Raw genomic sequence first — 19,822 nt, 5'->3', positions numbered from 1 at the left:
GTACAAAATAAAAAATTATACGTAAACTATTTTCTTCTTCATGATAATAAGTTTTTATCATTGTGGTTGCATGAATATATGTAATTTATAATATAAAACCTTAATTCTAACATATGCAACCTAGTATACATAACATTTGACAATTGATTAGTAAAAATAGTAAACTTGTAACAAAAGCACCAGTACCAAAATCATCAATAAATTAGTTAATTAAAGTGATAACAACATACTTTTTACCTGAAATGTGTTGAATTATACTGCCCGGTTAATCCAACACGAGAAATGGGAGTCTTCTGGTAAAAAAAACGACTTGTGCATCAATTTTGTGGAAAAAGCCTGTCGATTAATCGACGAAAGAAAAACTACTGATGGATTACTTGATGATGTCCAACATGGGCGATAACAACAAATCCAATCAAGATTATTGTGTAAGAAACAATAAATACATACAAAAAATTAAAAATAAACTATACACCTAATAGGTTATGCATAAAACTTACAAATCAATAATAATAACAATAGATATTAATATAAACAGTCTAAAATCTTTTAATTCTAAACAGGGTATAGAATCACTTGATCTGGACTTCATATACAATGACTGTGACACCTTATCAAATGAAATCTCAGAGCTGTACAGCTACACAGAACATCCAGAGTTACAACAGAATGTCAAAGCATTTGAGGACCAAATGGAGCAGTATGACCTGCCACCATCCTGGCAGAAACTCACCTCTGCACAGCATGCAAGTGTAGTAATGAAACTATTAGATCAGCTGGAGGTTGCCAGCAAGCCATTGAGAATGCGAGCAGCCAGATGTATTTTATACATTGCACAAGGTTGTTGGGCAGAGATGCAGTCTGATGCAGAACAACAACAGTGGTCAAGAAGCAACTGCATGTTATTGTACAACCAGGGTGTGTTTAGTGCTTTCACAGAGTTATTAAACATAGAAATTGAGTAAGTTGCAATATTTTACTTTTGTTTTTTAATTATTTGTGAATTTTGTTTAATTTTTGTGAATTTTTAAAGAAATAATGCAGCTGCGCATGTCGCGATGCGTAAATTAGCTGTATCGCTAGCTGATTCACAAGACTTGCGAGTTATCCTGAGTGTTTTGTATATGATTACTGAGATGATGCGCAGTGAGAAGAACTTGGGCGAAGCTTCACCATATGCAGAACAGGTCGAATCTTTCTGTCAGGAGATAAGTGACTCCAGTGATGAGTTACTTGTCATTAAATTATTAGGTATTATAATTTTCTGCATTTTATTATTATTAGATTAATTGTGTAAATTTGTGTTTGATTTATTGATTTATTTAGGAATGGTGACACGATTTTGCGGTGGTGCTGCATTGCATTTCCCAATGAAAAAGGTATTACTACTGTTGTGGAAGTTGATTTTGGTGTCGCTAGGTGGCATGGATGTCCTCAAGGAGTTAAAACGTCAGAAAAGAGCCGCGCATGGTTTACCGCCGCAGGATGAGGATACTATGGATATTGCAAGGACAATGCGGGCTTCCTCACCGCCTGTGAGTGCTACTGATTTATTGGATACTCAGAACATCAAACGGAATAATCGTCCATTTCGTAGAGTAAGTAAATAAAAATTATTATATTAATTTAATAAAACCACTGAAACATTTTATAAATTAAATATTTAGTCACTAATGAAACAAAGCTCTCTGGATGATCATGAAACACTCGGTATGGAACTGGAAGCCGGTATGGGCATGAACAATGGCGATGAAGTCGTCGAACTCTCTGAATATGACGAACGGCGCCCTCTGGACAACGCCGGGGATAACAGCGGCATCAACGGATTCAACAACTTTCAAAACCGTGCATGCACACCGCCGCCGCTGGCAATCCCAGAGAATCGCGGCTTGCCGTGGAAACCAAAAGTCCGCCAGAAGGATATCGATGCGTTTCTTGAAACAGCTCGCATGAAATTCGTAGGGTATACTCTACCAGGTGATCGGGACAGTCTCGCTGGTTTACCTAAACCCATCGCTGACGGTGTGAAAACCCTCAAGGAGCATATGTACGTCTCCCTAAGCGAGCTGCAAATCGTTCGCGAGGAAGAAATAGCAAGGAATCCTTTATCTACCAAGGAGTATGAAATTGAAGCTACGCCGACTGAGGCACTGTATCAAGCGATGCTGCCAAATCTACCGCAGTATATGATCGCTCTCTTGAAGATTCTTCTTGCTGCAGCGCCCACGAGCAAGGCAAAGACCGATTCGATTAATATCATGGCGGATGTTCTTCCGGAAGAAATGCCGTATGTATAAATGTTTATAAATAGTATATATTTACTTATTTTGTTTTTATGTGTTTAGAATGACCGTCTTGCAGTCAATGAAGTTGGGAATTGATTTGAATCGCCACAAAGAGATTATCGTTAAAGCAGTTTCTGGTATTTTGCTGTTGCTGCTTAAACATTTCAAACTAAATCATGTGTATCAGTTTGAGTTCATGTCACAACATCTCGTTTTTGCCAATTGCATCCCGCTGGTGTTGAAATTCTTCAATCAGAACATCATGGCGTACGTCGGCGCGAAAAATATGTAAGTTCAAGATGGCGCTGTGTATTTTTAAGATAAACTGATATTATTTTATGTTAGGATTCCAATTTTGGACTTCCCATCGTGTGTAATCGGAGACCAGCCGGAGTTAACAGCGGAAAGTCTTGAAATTGGTGATGCCGCACCATATTCCTGGCGGAATGTATTCTCCTGCATCAATTTACTGCGCATTTTGAACAAGCTAACAAAATGGAAACATTCTAGAATCATGGTGAGTATATCTCAACTTCTTGATGATAATTATTAAAATTTAATTTAAAAAATCGTTAGATGTTGGTTGTATTCAAATCGGCACCTATATTAAAACGTACTTTAAAAGTTCGCCATGCCATGACACAACTATATGTCCTGAAACTTTTAAAAATGCAAACTAAATACTTGGGCCGACAATGGCGTAAATCCAATATGAAAACCATCAGCGCCATCTACGCCAAAGTCCGCCATAGACTCAATGATGACTGGGCATTTGGAAACGGTAAGTTCTAGAAGTTATATAAAACTATTAGCTTGGTTTTTACATCTAAATGTGATAGATTTGGACGCGCGCCCGTGGGATTTCCAAGCAGAAGAATGCGCACTGCGCACGTCTGTGGATCGCTTCAATAATCGTCGTTATACGAATAAGTTGAAAGACGCTGATTTCGAACCAGTGGATAATTGTCTCAGCAGCGTGTTGGGTAGTCGACACGAATTATCCGATAGTTTTAAGAAGCACTATGCACAATGGCTGGAGGAAGAAGTGTTCAATGTCACCATCGAGTGGGAAAAGCTACTCATCAACATCAACAATGTCTAATTGGCATTTGGTAATGGTAATACTAACTTATTTAATCTATATGATATATAATTGATTTAAAATGTGTATGTAAGTGATCCCAAGTAAAGGTAGTAATAATCTCACTAGAAAATTTGAGGTTATTTCTCTTAAATTATGTTTTATGGAGAAACGCGCGATGAAAACTCAATTTCAAACTCAATTACCTACCAAAATGCAATTTTTGGGAGATTTCTAAACAAAATAACTAGTAATCGTGTTAAGTTTAATACGAATCAATGCGGTGGTTAGTACTAGTCGTACCAGTTACATATTACAAGTACACTTACAAAACAAACACAAACAAATTAAAGCCTCGTATAAGTATAAAAGCGTCGAAAAACCGTCGAATACTTCCACTGATCCCAGTCGTCATCATCAGACAAAATCACAAATAAATAGTTAAACCAATATTTAAAAAAAAAACTTACCACTAGGTCGACATAAATAAATCAATAAAAAACCTTCTCATCTTCACATCTTCGGAATGACTAGAAATCAAATGAACCTCGCAGCTTCAGCCCCTGCTCGTTATTGTTCTATCCACGACGTGATCATGGAGCTCTGCGTCTTCACCTTAATATTGAACTGCTTCAGCGTAGCATCCAGCGCGGCTTGATTACCCGAAAAGTACGCCGATACAGCGTTGTGGAACAACAGCAGCTGTTTGTGCATCACCTTGATGCGATTCTCATCGAGGAATTTCAACTTAACAGCCACCTCAGCGCGCAGTTTCATAAAATGCTGCCGGTGACGTTCGTATCCAGCCTGCGCATCCTCCAAGTCAACTGTACCATCGCCACGGCCTGTCATCGTCTCCAAATCCGAACGATAAGCATCATATTCGATACGTGCGGCCTCATACTGCTTAACACTCTGCATTGTATCTTCCATTGTTTTGTTGCAGAGCGTGCTCACTGAAGATGTGAAGAAATTGAGAGCGCCGAGAAGAGTTTCGCCGTTTTTCGTCAGATTTCGCTGCGTTTCCGAGTTGTACATGAACTCTTCTTGTAACTCGGGGGATTTTTGTGCTAATTCCGAAAAAGCTTCGCCTAAGGCATGCTGTGAACAAAAATAAGTATTTATTTTTAATATTTATTGATTAGGTATTTGCTTACTTGAGTTTGAACGACGTTATAAAAATGATTCGTTAACCCCCGCGCTAATCTAAGCACATTCGCGTATTTCTTCTGGGTGTCTCTCAAGCACTCAATCTGAGACTCAAGTTCAGTATCAACTGTCCTCGATGATTTGCCAAGCTTTTCAAACATCAGCTGCTTGGTGCATTTGTAAGCAGATATGGACCAGTTCTTGAGCAATTCTATCCGGGACTGACTGCGGTAGATTGTGGACGTCTCCTGGCCGCCTTGACCGTTGGCTGCAGCCATGATTGCTGGGGAACTGGTGCTGTTTGGTATACTGGCCAGTTTGGGCGCACTGCTTGTGGTGGTTGACTCATGAGTGGAGTTTTTTGTGTTGTTTGTTTCTGTGGAGTCAGAAGCTTCTTTGAGCATTTCGTGGATGGACGTTCGCTCGGACTGGCTGGATTTTATTCCGCTCATGATTGAAAATGATTGTGACTGTGATTATGATGACTAAAAAAGAAATTCCGAATAGGTTACTTACTGTGATTGTCTTGATTGGGGTGTTTATTACCTTTGTGTTCATGTGGATAGGACCCCTGTAAAGTTCCGAATGGAGGAATTTGTTGAAAATTGGTAGTATTTGGGCAGATGCAGGGGAACTTAAGAGAGTTCCGTTTGATGAGTTTGCCGGAATCGGCGGAATCAACGTAGCATTCGGTGTTTCTGACGTTCCCGACTCTTTTCTGACGTTTGTGATGATGGTGACTTGCTGCTGGGTAGCGACATCTACTTTTTTTATATATTCACTCTGGTACTATTCAGTATCAAATTCGTTCACACCAATTAAATGTACAAATCGACTTTTATTTATCTGCTTCGTTGAGTACGTAATCCATAATTATATTTATTAAATAAATATAAATATATTAGTATCACTAACGTAATAAATTACTGGACTGACATATAAAACGTTTTTGTACGTAAAAGCAGTATTATAGTCAATATTGAACACTAAGTTATTAATAATGAGTATTATACCGAAATACTGGCTAATTTGAATTTTATTTTGAACTGAAAACTAATTTTAAGTTAAAGTGTTCTTTCTGCCACAGAAACAATATTTTTCCTTCAATCTTGCATTGATATTCATCAAAGTTCATAATTTCTAACATATTCGTACTGTTATCCACGATAATCATATAAATCCCTTGATTAATAATGAAGAAATATTTGACAATTACAATTTTCTACATCAAAACGGTTTAAAACATAGTAACTGCTACCAGATGTCGCTACCGACCTACAACGACCCACAAAACACTTTCAAAGAGTAGAGAATCTAATTTTAGGTCACCAATAGCATCAATTTCGGGTTATGATTCGCTAAAACATAGCCTCGCCTCTTCTCCCTCTCTTAAACAGTCTACCAGCTAAAAAGCAGCACGAACCAAATAGCATATAAACAAGTGAGTCGGAGAAACACACATTCATGAAGCTAAAAGGAAACCAAAACAGTAGGCGTAACGAAAAGGGTGGCACCAAAACACACGTGATGCGCACGCACAACGTTTCTCTCTCAAAGGGCGGACAATAAAGGTGGGGTTTACACTCAAAGAGAAGCAAAGCAGTAGTCAGTAATCGCCTGACGGTTGATGGTGTAGCATCGTCACGTCACGATTCATGATCCTACGATACAATACGAAATACTAAACGACAATTGACTTTTCGCGATAATTAACGGTGATATAAGTGATTTAGTGAACTATTTTAACAAGACAATTAGGAAAATAATTAAATTTAGTGTTAAGTGTGTTTATAAATTTAGTTTTTGCCAATAATCAAATTTAATTATGGAAAATTCAGCGTATGTGCCAAATGCGAGCCATTTGAGCTCACCGGCGCTGGTGGTATTTTCACAGGCGGCGAGCGGACTACAGGACGCGCTCCGCATTCAGAGGCCCTTCAATCCACAGGTGATTTTATACAAAACTGCGTGCGTAGGGTATAATCTGTGCTTTGTATTCAAAACGTGGCCAAAAAAGCATCTAAAAGTTCAAGGGATGTAAAATGGTGTAAAACACACGCAAATTGATATTAATCGAGGCGATAAAAAACGTCTGCTAGTGATCAAAATCTAATATTTCTAAAAAAAACAATAGAATTTAAATCTAGTAAAAAAAATATTGAAAAATATTAAAAAATACAAAAGAAATTATTACACAAAATAACACTCTGTAGTAGTTTAATTTATTTGGATTTAATTAGGAAGGGAGAGAAAACAATGAATGTATTGTTGTCAGTTTATGCTTTTGCATGCTTGCAGTTCTTTATTTTCAGTGTAAGCACGTTTGTGATAAATATTCTTATTACCTAATAGATTGGATAAAATTTGACCCAGTTAAATTTAAGAAGAGACATAACTTTAAAAGATGATTTTAACCTCAAAAAATGCAAAATGTCAATTATTGACTAACCTATTTTGAGAACTGTCAAATTTTGTCACTATCGTGACAAGAAAAAATCCCTAGAATATATCTACACGTATCTATTCAATTTTCGCTTATTTTAAAGCTAATATTAAGTAAAAACAACATATAAACATTAGTTTATACAAAATATTTTATTTTAATTTATTTTTTATGAATTATTTAAGGTTAGGGCTCATATACAGTAACCAGAGTAGCCAACTAAATAGGTATAAATTTAAAAAAAAACGTTTTACAACTTGAAAATCTAAAATTTAAGACAAAAAGAAATAAAAATGGCTGGATATTGCGTTACCAAATATTTTTTATATGCAGATGCATAAATATTGCCTAAATACCTACCTGATCTAACCTAAAATTGAATTATTATAATTGGGATATAATAAAATATGTATGCTTGGTTGCCTATATGTTAATATTTTACATTTCTTTGAAAGCTACTCATAAAAAGCAATCATTCATATTTATTTATTATAACGAAGTATTTTTTGGATTTATTATTGAATTAATTGCCTATTAATACAATAATACAAACAAAACATTATTTAATTTATTTATCTACTAATTAAAACTAATTTTATTAAATTTTATTCACAGTTTCAAATGTCTGACGCAACAAAAGACCTCCACCGCCCCTTCTCAGTGTCCAACTTTGGCCTGCGACACATGGAAGCCTACGGAGCCCTGCCCGCCCATATCCTCAACCACCTCCAGCCGCAGTTCCTCCATCCAGGCCTCTCACTAGGCTCCGGAGCATTCCGACCCATCGCAGATTTGAAAGCTTTCCCGTCACCATCAGCATTTGCACCACCTAAATGTCTGAAAATAGAAACGGGTGGCGACGGCCACGGGGGTGTACACTCGCAAGGCGGAGGCGGCGTCGGACATGGCAGCATTTTCTCACCGACGGATGAACGCTTTCTAGGACCAAGTCCAAGGACAGATTCATGTTCGCCTGCGAGTGCTTCAATGTCCCCACAGCCACAATCCTTGGTCTCCGGGGGTGGAGGAGGCGGCAGTGGAGGTGGCGGGAGAGATAGCACTGTGGGTGGTGGCGGTGAACGAGTCAAGGAGGAGAGTATGGATGCGCAAATGTCTGAGGATGGCGATGGTGGGTCACATGGACGTGCAACGGATACGGATTCACCGATTATGCACGATGATGGACGATTCAGACGTAAGTAATCCCTACTAATATTATAAATGCGAAAGTCCTGATGTTTGTTACACTTTCACGCAAAAACTACTTAACCGATCATCATGAAAATTTGTACACATATTCTTAGTGGTCCCCGAATGGTTATAGGCTACTTTTTATTTAATAAAAAAATTTTTAAATAAAATAATATTTGATGGATTCAACGCGAGCGAAGCCGCGGGTTAAAGCTAGTTTTAAATAAGTAAAAATATTGTATTAATTCGTGGAATACTGGAACAATTCATCGGAATGTGTTTATTTTGAGAGGAATAAACAAAAGCCAGTTGAGTATTGGCCAGGTGGCCGCAGCTTTCCTTCCGTTTCGGGTTTCGAGCGCGTATAACATGTCAAAGGCGACGCGCGTGGATAAAGATACAAAGGGTGCGGACGCCGGGATCATCATCGCTTTTGTTTGTTTTACTTGCGCGCATTACTCATGGCGAAGAGTTTCGAGTTGGAGAAAAACAATTGAAACGCATTCGACGGGCGACGGCTGCGTTCACATGGCTCAACAACATTCGGCAATACTTTAGACTTTAGGTTTTGGAACTTAAAGTTTTATGAGCGTCCAAGGAAATATATTGAATGGGAAATAATAAAATATGTATGCTTGGTTGCCTATATGGGGATATTTTATGTTTTTATGAAAACATGCGCGTATAAAGCTTTAATTCTTATTTATTTAAAAGGGTGGAGTTTGTTTTTAGTTAAATATGTTTTAAATGAGATTTAATTGAGGGTTAATTGTTATACAGGGTGTTTTTTGAGGTTTAAAAAAAACTTTTTTTTCTGAAATTTTAACTTTATCGGCAGTTTAAGGTTATTTTAACAATGAAATTCATAAATATCTATACGTTGATCGATAGATAATTTAATTATCTTTCATTTAAAGTATAAATCAAGTTAATCGGTTCATAATTACTCCCCAAAACACATTTTTATTTGAAATTTTAACTTTATCGGCAGTTTATGGGTATTTTAACAATGAAATACATAAATATCAATGCGTGGATCGATAGATAATTTAATTATCTTTCATTTAAAGTTTAAATCAAGTAAATCGGATAATAATTACTCTCCAAAACACATTTTTAATATAAAAAATCACATTTTACAAATTTTAAGGTTAATTTTTTGATAGTCCTGAACACATTGTATGCCAACGTGTTCCCCCTCGTTATTGGCCTTCTTTCATTCTCTCTTGACCGCAATTTGCCGCAATGATTGCGCAGGTTTCCCGTGACAAATCTACATTCGATCGCAATAACACAATCTTCGCGTTTTTAATTTCGGCGCGCAATTAATTATTCCCCCTTCGCTATGGGCGCTCGTCGATATCGGCGGTTTGCCGAAATGAAAGTAATATATCCTTCAGTCCTTCCGCTGCGCGAGAGGGCCATAAAAATACTTGCGCGCTGCAGCAGAAGCAGCAGAAGAAACAGAAACGGCAAAAGTCGTCGGGCGCGTCGCGGGGAATTCAATTGTTTGTTTTATAGAATCTATAAATCTTCCAACTGACGGCGCTGGCATTCATTGTCAATGACTAATTTTGCTTTTATTCGCCAAGATCCCTGCGACGACAAGTGGTTTCAAGTCAGGACTCAAAATTTGATTATTTTTTTTGGGAATATTTTGAATAAATTAATGTCCAGGCTGTGTTTATTTGTTAAAAATGATTTTTTAAACAAAATCTTATTGATAATTAACGTGGTTATCAATTGTGATTTGAAAACATTAAAATTTTTAAGGTTAAAGGGGTGATAATTGAGGTTAAAGTTGAATTTTCATGTTTCTTTACACAAATTTACTCAATTTTTTTGAATTATTTTATCAATAATTAACAAAATATAAATTAAAATTATCTAAATTTTATTTGTAAGCTTAAATTTTTAAGAATTTGACTTTAATTTCCCGATTTTTAAATCCCAAATTTTAAAGAACTACCATTTCTAACCTCAAAACCGCAACCACAAAATACGATAACTGATCGTATGTTAGTGTAACGGGCAAATTTTGTTTGGTGGCTAGCACGGCATCAAAACGACAAATCATCCGCTGGGGATTTTCACTAATGCCGAGGCGATAAACGCGCATTAGGAGGGAAATTGGCCGAAACGAATGTGCGACGAGTGCTGTGACCCTTTTCGCCTCAACTGCGGCGCGCGCGGCGCGAAAATGGAAAACGTAATGCAATCGCTGGCGGCGGCAACGACGGCGGCGTCGTTTCGGAGATTTTAATGATTGTGCGGTTTTTCGCATCCCCTCTTTTTGCGGGGATAATCGCCCTCGAACGCGCGCGCGTTTCCGCAAAACGATTACACTTGCGAAACACATATGTTTACACGTGTAACAGGGTGGCGAATGCGTCGAGGGTGTTGAGGGGGTGCAAATCGTAGGTAACGAGAAATGTGAATATCTAGGGTACGAGGTAGGATTGGATTTTCGATCAATTTTAAGGAGTTTCCAGCAGGAGATAAACGAGTTGGAATTTTAATTTGAAATTTTTCAAAATTTAAGAAAAAATCAATTTACAGACGTATTTATAAATAGATTTTTGTAAATCAAACGAGAATATGTTAGGAATTAATTAGTCTAATCAATATTATCAATAAAATTTTTAAAATTGGCGTTTTTAATTGTTTAATTGATGTTTAAATGCAAAAATTCGTTTAAAAAACATTTTTGAGTAAAATATTAATTACTATGAGTATTTATTAATGAATTTTAATAATTTTAACGCCAACTGATAGCCAATTAAATTATTTATCACATAATATTTTAAAATTTTTAAAAATAATAAATATTGATGAAGTAATCGTCACGTAAACTTCAATCTTTATTAAATTTATTTTCTCAAATCAAATTTCAACTTTAAAAATTAATAAAAAATATTTCCCATTAAAATTATTTACAAAGTTTTACAGCATTCAAAAGATAATTGAATTCCAAATCAAATAAAATTTATTTCAAGTCAATCCGATAATAAACACCCCCTTAAATATCAATTTTATCACCCAAAGGAAAATTTCACATTAAATTTATTAGAAACTTGACTAAAACCGCGTAAAACTTATACAAAACGTAGTTAAAAGACATAAAAACATAAAACTCGCCACCCATACAGCCCTAACGAAAGCGCTTTCTACTTAAGACATGATTAGATCCTTTTTCGGCGACCGACTTGGCGTTTGCGGGCGGGAAATTAAAGCGGTGAGTTATTAAGACGTTTAAATGATCATTCGCGCCCGCAGTGCGCTTTCTGCGAGCCAGACGATGATTATGGCACTTGCCAACCATCCCCCTCCCACTCACCACCCTTAGCTGCTCATCTTGCTTTTAATAATTGCACAAAGCCGGCGCTATCATTCTTTGGCAAAGTAAAAAGCGCGCACGCCTTATTCATTAGCCTTAAAGAAGAGGAAAATAAAACGAAAACGTCTGAGGGGTTGCAGGGTTGCAGAAAATCCCTCTAGGGGAGTCTGCCGCGTGTAAAGTGTAGTGGAATTTATCCTGTTTTTTTAAAGGATAAAAATGCAGATGTGGAGCCTTTGAGTTATGTTACCTTTTCAAATTTACGCTTTTTTTCTGCTTCTTTTACGTTTACGTTGTGATATATTTCGGATGTTTTGCGGGGGCGGCGAGTCTAGTTAGTGAGTAACACAATCAATTATGGAATTTCGTCGCGCGTAAATGACGAGCTAATGTTTGCACATTTTTAATTGAAATGCAGGCGCCGAGCCAACTTTTTGCGCCGCGACGATAGCTGCGGCGGTGGCGGCGGTGGCGGTGGATATATACATATGCAAAAACACCCCCGAGGGGTGAATCGCAACAGTTTGGTCGCTTGGTTAGTGAAACGCTGCGAAATGTAAACGTCGGTTTTGACGCTTTGTTAGCTATGCATTTTTGTGACAAATGACGAGCACTGCCGCCGCCGCCAGCGTGACGCCACCTAATTTCATCAACAGGATTGTCTCAACATTAACCATCAACCTGAAAAATACACATTCAAATCAATAAATCTCATGTAAAAATAAAAACATAAAAATTATCAAAAATATTTTGTTTTTGATATTGTTGCTAAAGTTTTTAAGATAAATTAATTTTGCAAAAAGTATTTTATTAGTTATTATATAAACTATCAATTGCTGTATTTGAAGATAGTTTTGGTTTGTTTTTCAATTTTTGACAGCGTTTTGAAGTTTGAAAGCAGAAAAATTGAAAATTAAATTAATTTTGACTTTGACAGCTCTAAAACCTATTAAAAATAATAAAATTTGCTAAAATAAAAATACTGTTTGATAGAGAATTTAATTGTCTATAAGATGTTTTTTGAATTTTGAAAATCGAGCTGTAATTACTTGTTAAAAAAATCAATTGTTATAAATTTGCATAATGAATCGATTTTTTGCTTAAAATTATGCATTCTTGTATTAAATTTAAGATAAATCATTAAATATAAATGATAATTAGTATCTCTCAGTGAATATGCATACAAAAATAGATTCTCTGTTTAGTAAACTACAATTTTTGCAAATTTCACATTTATTCGATTTTTTATGATTTTTTAAAGTCTGACTTGAAACATACATTTAAAAATATCAAATTTCAACTTTGCAACCAATTTAAACATAAAAATTAAACCAAAACTAAAAGTTAAAAATTAATATCTGATTCAGAATTTAATTATCTATCAAACACCGTTTTAACCAACCAAATCGCCCCATAAACAACCCTAAAAATAAACATTTTCCAAACATTTTCATAAACCAAACCCTCTCCACAAATTCATATTAATATCAGACGTTTTGACACTTTTGACATTTTATCAAGTCAAAATCACCATTTTCACCCAAATAAAAGAAAAAAATTCATAACCCCTCAAAAGTCCACTCCTGTGGTGCAAAGAAGCCGCTCTGAAGCACCCCCTGAAAACCGTTTCGGGGCGCAAACATCTCATTAACAATTCAGATTGGCGATGATCCACGACCCTTCTCAGGCAGCGCATGGTGAGATTGCCGCCGCCGCCGCCGCCGTTACCGCCACCCTGCTGCTTTCGCGGCGTGTCATGTCGAACATCCGTGTAACGCGGTTATTATTACACGCTGTAAAAACCCTTGCGGGGCGCGTAAAACCTCAAGATAAAACTTTTTGTCATGCTAAACTCTCGTTTCAATCTGTGGCGCGCTGAAATATTTCGGAATATGTTAGAAGCCGGATTATTCGTGAATATCTCCGAATAATCATCACTCTCGTGCATAATTTAGAGTTTTTGGATGTCTACAACGTGTTTTAATTGATTATTTAACTAAAAAATCATTATTTTATGGTTAAACATTAAATTTTACGTTAAATTTATTAATTTTTACCTTTTTTAAAGCGTTGCAGTTATTTTTCAATATTTCCAGTTTAAATTCGTCATCTAGCGAGTATAGTCGTAAACATTCTGCTTTGTTGCTAAGTTTTAACGCGTTTTTTTTGCAGTGGTGGCGCTGTTAAACTCGTCATAAATTACGCGCTTGCGCGGCTTTACGACAATCACGCCACACGCGCACACCGTCACCCACCAAACACATGTTGTCATAAATGCTCGTCAGTTGTTTACTTTTGTGCTCGCGCTGGTTTTGTTTCGTTTCGTCACGAAGACAAATGAAAGATTCGCAAAAATCGCCGAGGATGACACACAATAACGCGTGCTCAAGGTGAGTGCTGCATGCAAAGACGCTCTTCACTCTTTTAATAGCCATAACTCATTCGTCGTAAAATTTACAAATTGCAAATTGTAAAACGCTGCGCGCACGCGGACAATTGAATTTTATTGACGCGGCAGGCGTCGTAAACGCACACGGCACACGAGACTCGCGAGAATTTCGTACAAAGACGGCGAAAATAAATGTTTAACATTTTTATGATTCGGCCGAAGCCAGAATTTTTCAATATTTGAGGATACATGCTTGTAACATGTCAAATTGTGATTTGTTGTTTATAGATAGGAATTAGAGGTTATGTTATATTTGAATTTTTGTGTTTTTGATAAGATAATAGATAAAAACAATTTTTTTCTATGTAAAAACTTTAAATTTTTGACATTTGATGGTTTTGAATGCGCAAAATTGAGGTTATGTTCCGAATTTGAAGTGTATGCGTGTTTTAACCGCATTGGAGGCGGTGCACAGCGGTCGGCGGTGCATTTGACTTCGCTCGGCCGCAGACAAATTGAAATGTCACTGTCAAAATCACACGATCTGCTAATTTCGCGCGTTTTCATCATTTTACATTTTAATTCCGCATTTTACAATTCAAAAACTATATCCATGCGTGTTCATCGGCGAGGAATAAAATTAAACAAAATGTGTGCATCCGAATGTGTCAACGCATATTTATTCATATGCAAAAACGCCGTCAGAAACAAAACATAAACATTCATATGAAAATGTGAATTATTATTGTTTTTTCAAGTGGAAAAATGCAAAATTCAATTTTTGTATGCGTTTTTGAATGATGAAATTGCAATTGCTGTTTTGCTGTACTTGTATGCGTTAATTACGCGTTTTGGTATGCGCTCGGTGTTCGATTGCGTGCGTGGCTGTAAAGACACGTGCGGCGGAATTCGCCGCCGCCTCCCTTCGTATGTTGGTTGTACTTGAATGTATGTATGAGCGTGCGGCTCGCCACCCTCGGACGACACGTACGCGCGCTAATTGCTCTTGTGCTTTTCAGTTTTGAGCATTTTTATCGTTGTCGGCGCGAAACGTGACCAACATTAATTTTTCACTCTTGACAAATAAATTTTCGGCTAATCGAGGCGTAATTTCATTAAATGGAAGCTAACCTAATGTGGCACGTCAATTGGTTTTTGTGTGAGCGCCATCTGGTGAACGCAGTAATTATTTTGAGAGGTTTTAAGTTTAAATTGAGATTTTTAAGGGAATTATTGATGGATTTGAATAAATTAAAGTTTTAACATGTAGAGAATTTAATTATCTATAAAATACTATTAAAATTTAATGAATTATGTTTTAATTTTTGATAGTTTTTTTGATAAAAAGCAAAAAATTTAAAAATTTAAAAACATAAACATAAAAGTTAACATAGCGGCGTTATTTATTATCCGATTTTATTGATCCAAACACTATTTTATTCATATTTAAATTCTCTATCATGTAGATTTTTAAATTTTAATAATATAAACAATTATAATAATTTAATTTGAGTTTAAATTTAAAACTATTGGATTTTTACAATTTCTTTGCGTCTTTTTTAAATTTAAAAGATAACAAAGAAGAATTAAAATTAATTATCTCATTGGGGTGTCACCCCATTCATGAAAGGGTGAACTGACACGCTGAACAAACATAATGCGCGCTAATATGCGTGTCACACATTTCGGTGGGACTCTAAGCAGAGCAATAAAATATCAACCTCAACACAATACTAATACATACTCTACTCTACTCTAAACTCGAAACAGAAAAGTCAAAAATTAAAAATATTCCCTCACTTTTACCTATACCCAGCTTATACCCTTAGTTACCTTCTGTACACCAAGGTAATAATAGACAGTTGCAGGGATTAGTGAGTTGGTAATAACTCCGTTGTCCCTTTTACAGCCATTCATTTCTGAACATTTCAAGACCGAAAATCTCTAAAATGTAAAAGTCCAAAAGTCATTCATTCAACTGTAGTAGGTATTTACTACGCTTGCTACTATTTAATGCTATTATTGACACCTTGACATTGGTGACTTTCGGGGATGTCGGATTGAAAAGTTAAATCGGTCTTAAAAGTAGAATTCCGGGCGGTGGACAATGGAAACGTGGATAGGAAGTTCAATTGTGTTGAGGACTGCTGAGGAGAAGTTTTGAAAAGAACCGGTGACCATTTGATTGTCCAGAAAGTCATTTCCGGTGCGGGGGTATTAACTAATAGTACATTGACATAGTCACAGAGTCACACATTGGCAGATGACAGGTATAATTGTGTTATTAGTTGAAATAAAATTAAATTTAAGGCAAAATTTATGTTTTTGTTGTGTTTTACGACTGTAGAGGGCGCCACAACTTAAATATGGCGAATGTATTTAATAAAATTAAGTTTTTTGCTTGTAATTTATAAAATTTGCACAAGAATTAGGAAAATATTTACATTTTATTTGATATAATAACATTTTTCACTTTTTTGACATTTTTTCATCAATTTTGAAGAGAATTTCGCAAAATATGGTTGTTTGTAAAGTAGGTTTACGATCGAGATGTTTACGTGATAACGTCTTATTGGTGATATTGGTTTTTTTTTGTTGCAATTGTTGTAACACTTCACATTTTGTTTCACTGTTAAATATTCAACGAAAACTTAACCGCACGAGAAAATCTCCATTCGTTTGTATGCCGCTAGAGTGAGAGAGACGGAAGATCGGTCCACTCACTCGAACACTATGCCTGCCTCCGCTCGTGTGGATTCCGCGTGTCAAGTTTCACGGAATGACTGGCAGCGCTCGAGATGAGACGGGAGATCGGTCCGTCTCTCTCTCTCTCGTTATACCTGCGATCGGAGGCCTCGTGACACAAGTTTCTGAACATGTCACCCGACTAAAACGATTTTAAAGACGTTATCACGTCAAAAACAAAAAAATTTCTTAAAAAATGTTGTTTTTCCTATTTTGACTCATAAACCACTGTTTATAAACTGCTTTTCTTCTCTTTTATAAAATTTTTGATTAGTTTTGATGTTTATTACATTTTATACGCTTTAAAATATAAAAATCAATTCGTCACATCCTCAACCAAAATAAACACAACTCCCAATTGAAATCGTCCTCATATAATCGTTGTGGATACGCTTCACTCACATGCTTTACAATATCAAAAGTCTAGTTGTAAATTATATCCCTTTTTCTGCACTCCTCGTGTGTACAATGGCAACTGTAAAATTCGATTCAACATCGATGAAATATAGACTACCACTACAACACAACTCTAACTAGACCAAACTAGACCCTAGAAAAGGGATGAAAATATGTGCGAGTATTGCGATTCGGTGGCATGTTTGTGCATGGATTGTTTGCGCCCCTAATTTGCACCGAAGAGGGTAGTTGCACCCCTTACGCAGAGGGTGAAAAGTCAAGAAATCGAGTACTACAACTGTCCCCGATTTTGAGCCGGCGCTGATGTGTCCGCTGCAGTATTTATCGAGGGTAGTTATTAGTGAGTAAGGGTAGTTCCACTACGACGTCGAGATGAATGGAATGCGCATTCATAAACACACAATACTCGTAAAATCAAGCGGCGCGCAAACGGCTATTTAGTGCACTCGACTGTAAGGCAGGTGTGTGGATGTCAAGCATCATCCCTTAGTAGTTGGGATCAGGAAGTTATTCTTTTGAAATTGGTCAAAAATTAGTCAATTAGAAGTAATAAATATCAAAACAACGTGTATTGGGTTGCATATACTTAATATTTTGTATAATAAGTTGCATAAATTCACAAAAAATTTTTTTTATTTTTTGCAGTTTTGGCAGTTTTTACACTCCCCTAAAGTGTGAATTTGAAAAAAAAGTGAAAAATAAAATCAATTGCATTTTTATAGTGCGCCACTTTGCACTTTTACGACTTTTGCTGTAAACACATTGTATATGTTTCTGCAACCCTTACAAAAAACAACCAACATAGGTTCAAATGGTGTAAACACGTTTAAAATTGACGTTCACATGGGATTTCAAGATTCCTAACGAAATTATTCGCTCGTAAAAAATTTATTTTCGTAAATTTCTGCGTTCTCCAGCGTGAAATAAAACCTCCGCATGGTAAATAATCTAATTTGGTGACAATTGCCCAAATAACATTTTTATATCACTTTAAAACAATAAAAATATTTATTTTAAATCCCCCCGCCCTCTATGAGTGAATAATTGAACTAAAATGCATTTTAACCTATAAATATAAAAATCGGCGCGTAATTTTATGCAAACTGAATAAATTCATGAAGCTGACTGACTGACAAGTTGAAGTCAAAGACGAAATTGAAGTTGATGTAGAATTTACATTCAAATTCTGCGTTCTGCAGCTCAACTCATGCAAAATACGCTCGCTCGACGTTGTCGTTCCGTCGCAAAACAATTGATGAGCATAAATTGATAAAGGAATAACTCGCTATGGTGCATATCTGCAGCGGTAGCTTTTCAACCAACTGTCCGCGAGTTGTTTTATGCGCGCTTGATATTTAAATACGCGCGCAATATAAGAATTTAGTGAGCGTCGCATGAATTATGTAGATGCGGCGAGTTGTGCGCATTCGGCACCGGTAGTTATCCGATTGGACATATTGATATCCCTTTTGGCGTGCACGTCGTCGTCGACGTTATTAATCGCTCGCAATTTACACACAATGCCAATTCCGCGAGAGATGCCGCTCGAGCATTTTAGCTGCAAGTAGTTTTGCCATGCAGAACAAAGCAAGAAACATGTGTATGCGAAGATTTGCATGTGTAAATCGAGGGTGGGCGACGAAACATTGCGGGCAATACATGTAAAAGTAGCAAATTATTAATTTGTATTATTATAGGTTTTAAAAGAGGTTATGTCACTTTTTAACCTAGAAAAACTTAGGAATTCGTTTTTTTGTCATTTTTATATCAAAAAACGTTAAATTTTGGTAGAAAAATGAGGTTATGTTGAAAATTTGATTTATTTGAGTTTAATGTGCATGATTGTGGCAAATTATTAATTAATTTGAGTGATTTGGGTTCTTAAAATAGGTTATGTAACATTTTAACCTAAAAATCGTCATTTTTTAACATAAAAATCTATTTTTCTACGTTTTTTATTAACAAAACAATAAATTTATGTAAAATAATGTATTAACAAATAATTATGTTTGATGCACATGAAAATTTCAATTTTTCCATGCGTTATTTGCATTTCTTTGATCTTTTTTTTTATTAAGTAGCCATGTAACGTTAGTTTTTACCCCTAAAACCCCCGCTACTTGAGCTTTTGAAGAAAAAGCTCATACGATGCAAGAGTTTTTTTAATCGTTCGCTTGTTGCAACTTGGCTACTTGAATTCGTTTTGCGTTCTCGTGACCCGACGAGATTCCGTAAAATCGTTTGAACGAAAATTCCCCACGAGCCAACCCGCGCGGAAAAAACGCGCTCTCGTATGCGCGACACGAAGAAATCGACGCCGCAGGTAATCGTCGGCATTTCGCAAACAATCCGAACATAAATAAGTTGTCTCTCTGCGCGCGGTGCGACTGCTGCGCATTTTCGGTTTGCTTGTAGAGAAAAAAAAAACAAACAGCGTGAAAAACTTACAATCGACACGATTTCGACATGAATCTAATTCACGACGCACGCTGACATTCCAATTGGAAAGCAATTGCATTTCGAACTAGTTTCCACCATCGGCCATATTTAAGTACTAACGCCATCTATGATCCAATAAGTAATATCTTTTTCCTTGTGGATGAAACCCAAATAGGCATAAACGAAGAATGTGTTGAATGTTCGGTATGCGGTTTGCTTTGTGACACGGTCACTGGTGTTGACCACTTCAACCCGTTCGCGTGACCAATCTGACAGATTGATTTATCGATTGCCAGTGTGTGATTTGTCCTACCTACACTTCTACACTCCTAGAATCACTCTCCTA

General features: G+C 36.4%; 4 protein-coding genes across 5 annotated transcripts in view; 2 read left to right on the top strand and 2 right to left on the bottom strand.

Annotated features, from left to right (window-relative positions):
• LOC135797404 (xaa-Pro dipeptidase-like) overlaps window positions 1-19,822 on the bottom strand; it is a 166,424-nt gene that overhangs the window by 110,995 nt on the left and 35,607 nt on the right. The gene's annotated exons all lie outside the window — the stretch shown is intronic.
• Strip (striatin interacting protein) lies at window positions 125-3,499 on the top strand. The gene is made up of 9 exons (XM_065309094.1): window positions 125-428; window positions 564-961; window positions 1,034-1,251; window positions 1,327-1,598; window positions 1,668-2,287; window positions 2,346-2,573; window positions 2,631-2,802; window positions 2,862-3,066; window positions 3,125-3,499. The coding sequence occupies exons 1-9, from the start codon at window positions 369-371 to the stop codon at window positions 3,385-3,387; spliced, it is 2,436 nt and encodes an 811-aa protein (XP_065165166.1). The 5' UTR covers window positions 125-368; the 3' UTR covers window positions 3,388-3,499.
• Window positions 3,615-5,263, bottom strand: Arfip (ADP ribosylation factor interacting protein arfaptin). The gene is made up of 3 exons (XM_065309095.1): window positions 5,062-5,263; window positions 4,524-5,000; window positions 3,615-4,467 (listed from the first exon to the last, which is right to left on the bottom strand). The coding sequence occupies exons 2-3, from the start codon at window positions 4,965-4,967 to the stop codon at window positions 3,937-3,939; spliced, it is 975 nt and encodes a 324-aa protein (XP_065165167.1). The 5' UTR covers window positions 4,968-5,000; window positions 5,062-5,263; the 3' UTR covers window positions 3,615-3,936.
• LOC135797134 (E3 ubiquitin-protein ligase RNF220-like) overlaps window positions 6,141-19,822 on the top strand; it is a 30,929-nt gene continuing 17,247 nt past the window's right edge. Inside the window, exons 1-3 of the mRNA XM_065309345.1 lie at window positions 6,141-6,463; window positions 7,574-7,979; window positions 8,043-8,153. Of these exons, the coding sequence (XP_065165417.1) occupies window positions 6,341-6,463; window positions 7,574-7,979; window positions 8,043-8,153 (640 nt within the window). The 5' untranslated portion in view covers window positions 6,141-6,340. The remainder of the gene's footprint in view (window positions 6,464-7,573; window positions 7,980-8,042; window positions 8,154-19,822) is intronic.

This window comes from Atheta coriaria, unplaced genomic scaffold, assembly GCF_025399875.1.
Source record: "Atheta coriaria isolate IRGN ID8LTWV9N9 unplaced genomic scaffold, Caltech_Dcor_3.1 hic_scaffold_8_pilon, whole genome shotgun sequence".
Lineage (NCBI taxonomy): Eukaryota > Metazoa > Arthropoda > Insecta > Coleoptera > Staphylinidae > Dalotia > Dalotia coriaria.
This window is presented reverse-complemented; position numbering and strand designations above follow the sequence as displayed.

Excerpts from the sequence above, each read along its gene's own strand:
- Strip (XM_065309094.1), top strand. The coding sequence starts at position 369 with ATGGATTACTTGATGATGTCCAACATGGGCGATAACAACAAATCCAAT. Across the intron at positions 429-563 it reads AATCCAATCAAGATTATTGT|GGTATAGAATCACTTGATCT; the intron begins GTAAGAAACAAT and ends AATTCTAAACAG. Across the intron at positions 1,252-1,326 it reads ACTTGTCATTAAATTATTAG|GAATGGTGACACGATTTTGC; the intron begins GTATTATAATTT and ends TGATTTATTTAG.
- Arfip (XM_065309095.1), bottom strand. The coding sequence starts at position 4,967 with ATGAGCGGAATAAAATCCAGCCAGTCCGAGCGAACGTCCATCCACGAA. Across the intron at positions 4,468-4,523 it reads ATAACGTCGTTCAAACTCAA|CATGCCTTAGGCGAAGCTTT; the intron begins GTAAGCAAATAC and ends TTTTGTTCACAG.